The sequence below is a fragment of the Cariama cristata genome, unplaced genomic scaffold, assembly GCF_000690535.1.
Source record: "Cariama cristata isolate BGI_N322 unplaced genomic scaffold, ASM69053v1 scaffold21474, whole genome shotgun sequence".
Classification (NCBI taxonomy): Eukaryota; Metazoa; Chordata; class Aves; order Cariamiformes; family Cariamidae; genus Cariama; species Cariama cristata.
Window position 1 is genome coordinate 22,947 of NW_009615067.1, and position 5,827 is coordinate 28,773.

At 47.1% G+C, this 5,827-nt stretch overlaps 1 protein-coding gene across 1 annotated transcript in view; it reads left to right on the forward strand.

Annotated features, from left to right (window-relative positions):
• The window catches only part of LOC104161310 (sphingosine-1-phosphate phosphatase 2-like), a gene marked incomplete at both ends in the record, with an annotated part of 15,750 nt that extends 13,204 nt beyond the window's left edge, over nt 1-2,546 (forward strand). Inside the window, one exon of the mRNA XM_009699684.1 lies at nt 2,457-2,546. Coding sequence (XP_009697986.1) covers nt 2,457-2,546 — 90 coding nt within the window. The remainder of the gene's footprint in view (nt 1-2,456) is intronic.
• Between the last annotated feature and the right edge of the window lie 3,281 nt (nt 2,547-5,827).

Consider the following 5,827-nt stretch of genomic DNA (forward strand, 5'->3'; position numbering starts at 1 on the left):
AAAAAAAAAAAAAAAAAAAAGAAAAAAGGAAAAGCATCTATCTGCTTCCAGCAAGCTACAGAAAACTTGCAAATCCAAAGCTGTTGCCACTTCCAGAGTAACTCAGTATTTGTTTTCACAGACGTGTATTTTTCCCTGTTGTTACCTGTAGCTGGCTGATAACAGACACAAGAAGAAATTTAGCAGAAATCTCCTTTCTTTAGCATGAACCCTGCTCAGGGCTGCAGTTGGGCTGCACTTCCCTGCCGTGGTTTGGGGGTTCGCTGTGTTTTCACCTGCGGGATGACCGTGGAGGGAGCTGCGGTGCTGCTGCAGAAGATGCCTGGCATCAGCATTTTGTGCCCGCCAAGCCAATCCGGCATGTCGGGAAATGCCGGCTCCCAGGGAAAACCAAAAGAGGTCTGTGTTGCCTAGTTTTTGCATGATGCAGGAAAAGCATCCTTGGAAATGCCCTGGCTCTAGCCTGTGTTAGACTGACAGCGATTTGAGAGCCTGTTTGTCAGAGAAGTAACAGCAGTTTCAGTGCACTGGGAGCTGTAGGCTCCTTGGGGAGACCTCATAATTATTTCCACAAACCTTCAGCCTTTTATCTTTCTAAAAGGTTTGTTTCCTGGAAACTCATTCCTCCATGATGATTATTTTCATTTCATTTTAGGAATCCAAACGTGTGTTTCCTGTACCCTAGCAATAATAACTTCCTGACTGCATCGTATTTAAGTGTGTTTCTCAGCCCTCTCAGGTTTATTTCAAAGATAAAGCTGTGTAACCAAGAGGGCTGGCAGTACGGCCGTGGGGGTCTCGCTGTCGCGGTGTCCCTGGGTGCCCTCCCCGTGGTGCCAGGCTGTGTGCAGGGACAAAAAGTGGCCATCCGTTTGATGAAAGGTGCTGTGTCCTGGGGCTGTAATGACACTGAGATCTCAGAATTAATTTAACTTCCAGGCTCATGCCCCCCACAGTGCAGGGATGCCTGAGCCAGCCAGTGGTGCCCAGCGCCGCACTGCCAGCCTCCTGCTCCCTGGGAATTGCATGGTAACTGGTCGGAGCAGCTTGGCAGTGGGATGGGGACGGGGAGGAGGAGCCGTGAGATGGGAGATTTGTCAGCCCTGGAAGGCCACATCCATCCCCTGTGTCAAAGCTGCCGAAAAGACCTGGTCAGCAGCACTTTCTCCTCCTCCTCAACTGGTAAGCTACCAGTGGGACGCACAGCTCTTCAAGGGCTATCTTGTACTTCTTGGAAACTGCCATGAAACAATAAAGCTGCTGTAAAATAATTAAATGATTTAATTGCCTCTATTAAGAAGGAAAAAACTACCAGTACATTATGCTGCTATCTTCTCAAGCTGCCCTAGTCATCAATTACCGATCTGGATGAGCTCCCAGGCTGCCTGCTGAGGGGAGAATAAAATGAGCGTAAATCCTCCGAAGACTGAGAGAAATGAGGACAAAATAGTGTTTTATGAACTGGGAGTGACATCTGCAGCCGGGTCTGAGCTCTCTATTCTGAGGACTGGAGTATGCCAGAGGGAAAGGGTCAGAAGCGAGTTGTTATGCTTAAAATTTCCACAGAAATATTTTTGTGCTGACCTGTGGCCACCCTGGTCAGTCATCAGTCTCTTGGCAGTAGATGGAGACTTTGTGTCAAATCGGGTCAATTAATTTCATTTATTTATATTTTGGGTTGTGGGGGGTTTTCTTGGTTGGTTGGGTTTTTTCCCCAGAAAAATCTCCTTTACAGACTGAAAGGAGCCTGCCAGCCCACTCAGTTCCAGGATTTGAATGAGTGGATTAAGGGCTAATATGTTAAGTTTATTCTTTACTGAATGTGTTGGTTTTTTTCTTTTTTTTCCTTTTAAAATGTTGATTTGTTTCAATGTTTCTTTCCGTGTTCATAGGCAACTCAGAGACGGAATTAAGCAAAACCAGCTTCCTAAGAAGATGATCAAACCTTAAGTGTCACAGGTTCAGCCCAGACATTGATTTTCCCCTCCGAGCCCGCTGCTCGAGGACTATTGATCACGGTTCTGGTCAGGCTCTGCGGCTATCACGTTCCCCTCGTGGGATCCAGGGCTGCAGTTCAACTTCAGGCATCACCTGTATGACGTGCTGTGCCTTTTTTCCTTAAGGTCTTTAGCTCTAACATGGATTTTGCAGGTAGATATTGCAGGGGAAAACTGCAAATGCCATCTGTCCTCCAGGCTTCCCCACACTAAGATTAGATCTTTGCAAAAGCGGGGGCCACAGGCAACGAAACAACCTTCCAGCAGCATTGCACATTGACCGATGTGAGGTCTCGTCTCGGGTCACGTTAATCTCTTTGGGAAAGTACAGCTCAGGAGCCACTTCCCAACGTGAGATCCTTACGTCAGTCTGGCTGCTTGGATGGTTTATTTCAGATCTATACTGATGTTAAAGTGGATAAAGGTGTAATGGGTCATTTTTTTTTTCCCTTTTCACAGTATCCATTCGAACTAGGCCTGGTAGCAGCGTTTGTGTTCTCGATGCTGGTGTGTCTCAGCAGGCTCTACACGGGGATGCACACAGTCCTGGTAAGGATGCCCTGCACCGCCCCGTGCCCGTCCTGCCTCCAGCTCTGCTTACCTACAGCGATTCCCATCTCCCACTCTTCAAGCGAAGTACGTCCTGCCTTGGCCGTGCCACTGCAGGAATATAGGAGTCACGCCACTAAATTTCAGGCTGTACATTCAAAGGCAGCTGTGAGGAAACCCTCAGGCTATTGCTATTTGAGTCTGCAGGGGAATTATTTATACCATCAGGGAAGCAGCAGTGCGTGTGGGTTGAGGAGCCGGGTGAGGCTGGCGTGGCATCTGAATTGTAGTTCTCTATTTTGAAATTTTAATTGCGAGGAATGCACTTGGGCAACTGATGGTGCTCCTTAGCTAAGCCTTTTGTGCAATAGTATCACTGTTGTCAGCAAGAAATACTCCGGGCTGGTTTAGCCTGGGAGTGTCAGGGAAGGAATAGCAGGTGGGTGAGTCACACCGGTACCGAACCAGCGGGGCGAGGAGGAGAGGGTAAAACATGGCAAGTGAGCTGCCCTTGGGGGACTGGGGGACGGCATGGCTCGTGTTACCACACAGGGACATGGCACTTCAAAAATTACTATGACAAGCTTCTCGTTTTCAGCTGGAAAGAAATTTGTTCTTAAAGGACTGTGATGCACAAACACTTTGTCCAAAAAAAAATCATGAAATATCTGTGGCTTTATATGACAGACTTGTTGGGCACAGTTATTTAGAGATGTTACTCCTTCTTTAAGAACAGATTTCAGTGTAACTTTGATTCTGCAGTAGCTGGTTCCTTCCTGATGAGAGGAAACATTATTGATCTGTTATATATAGCAGTCAGAGGGGTGGTCCAGCTTCCCAAGTATGGATAAAAACTCTCAGCTATTTCCCTGCAGGAGTTTGATATCCATCATTGGTTGGTTGCATATGCATAAATAATTGCATTTTTTTACTAAGTAATAATTATGTTTGTAATAAAGAGATTTGACAACTGTAAGAAAGGGAGCCCTTATGAGATTAAGGTTATCTGTAAAATATAGCTTGACCTTCCCTTCCAGGCCTGGTGGATCAAAACAATATCTTAAATTGAAGCTGGAGACACCCTTTCTTGGCTAGTGACCTTACGTCAATCAGCAAAAATTCTTCACATACTTCCCTTCCTGGTCCATCATAATGAAAGACTCCTCTAAATTTAGATGGATTTTAGGGTAAAGAAGAAAAAGTCCTTTGTGCCTTTGACACGATAAAAAAGGGCTTTAAAATAAAAAAAAAAGCTCCTTAGTTGAAATGTGAGCAATGCTGCCTTTCAGAAAGGCAGATGTACTTCGCTGAGGTCTTCATCCCGTGCGTGCCATGGTAGGGACGGAGCTGGGGAAACGCCTGATGATCACAGCTGCCCAAACGCAAGCCCTCTCTCTGCAGCAGCATCCCACCTGCAAAGACAAGTTCTGGCATCCCACCTGCAAGGACAAGTTCTGGCATCGCACCTGCAAGGACAGGTTCTGTCGGGAAAGAAGTGCATTTGGAGCCATTTCCACTCTTTGAGGGATGGCTCCCACCCTGACCTGCCCAAGACCCTGCGGGGCCGAGGCGCAGCAGCCACTCAGCCAAGCCACCAGCTGAAAGAGCCTCTGTCTAACGGATTTTTAACTGAGGTCTTCATAGAAAATGAATACCAACAGGATATAATTATGTATTAAACGATCATAATATTTTAGTAATGAATGGGTAACATATACCCACTGACTTAGTGTAACTGAATTTTTCCCGTTTGAGGAAGCAGAGCAGGAGTGGCAAGGAGGTCGCACTGTGCTTTGCTACAGCCGTAGCTGAAACTCCGGTGCAGGGGCTCATCTTCTGTAGTCTCAGCTTTACAAATTGGTCTGTATTTCAGCATTGCTTATGTTGCGTTTGGATCAGGACTGGCCTCAAAAAGCACAGTCAGGTCAGTAGAAGAGATGTTACCATTAAAGACCTTCTGGAGAGGCAGTCAGCTGGTATGAGAGCTCTCTGCACTATTACAGCTGTATCAGAATGAATACTGCGCTTAGGGAAAAGGCAGTAAACACCCGTTGCCTGAGCTGTTACCAGGGGAGCATCACCCACCTAGAGAATGGGGTGGAAGCAATGCACTTGCACTGCTAAGAGAGAATTTAATTACGACAACCCGCTTTCACCACCTCAGTATGAGAATATCCCATGTGTGTGGTGAAGCAAGGGAAAGGCAGGATCCTTCTTCCTAGGTCTTAAATGATGGAGTCTGAGGAGCCGGTGAAGAGGGAATTTGCAGTTACCTGGAAAGGGCAAAGCAAAAATTTGGACACATTTTGAAGCAGTGAATCTGTAACTGTTTAGGGGTTATTTTTAAGGAACAAAAAGCAATTGGAGAAAATAAGACTGAGGTTTTTTGTTATTGTTTGCTTTTTTCCCCCCAGAGAATTGCATCTTAGAAAATATCCCTTTACTCTCCATCTCAAAACTTTGGTCCAATTTTTGATCTCTGCCTCAGTGAGGTGAAATTTTCCTGTCTCACCGCTGCTGGAGCACGTCTGAGTCATCTCATGTTTGAAATGATGAGCGATGGTGTTCATGTGGGTGCACAGTATTCCAAACAGATGCAAGCAAGATTGTTGCAAATCTTACTGGGAAGAACTTAATCAGCCAAGGGCAGCCCCCAAAGCTGGAGGCTGCACCTTGAGTGCTGTGTCCAGTTCTGGGCCCCTCACTACAAGAAGGACATGGAGGTGCTGGAGCGAGTCCAGAGAAGGGCAATGAAGGTGGTGAAGGGCCTGGAGCACAAGTCTGATGGGGAGTGGCTGAGGGAGCTGGGGTTGTTCAGCCTGGAGAAGAGGAGGCTGAGGGGAGACCTGATTGCGCTCTGCAACCACCTGAAAGGAGGGTGTAGCAAAGTTGGGGTTGGTCTCTTCTCCCTGGTAACTAGTGACAGGACAAGAGGGCATAGTCTGAAACTGCGCCAGGGGAAGTTCAGGCTAGAAATGAGGAGGCATTTCCTCACAGAAAGGGTGGTTAGGCATTGGAATGGGCTGCCCAGGGAGGTGGTGGAGTCACCATCCCTGGAGGGGTTTAAGAAAAGACTGGACATGGCACTTTGGTCTAGCTGACACGGTGGTGTTAGGGCAAAGGTTGGACTTGATGATCCCAGAGGTTTCTTCCAACTAAATCGATTCTGTGATTCTGAGGAGGGGAGGCATTTAGCCTTCTTTTAACCCTTCAGGGCCAGCACTAGGAATTTCTTAATGCACCAAGCTGATGGCTTTGGCACTGGCTGTGGCGGCGGAGCT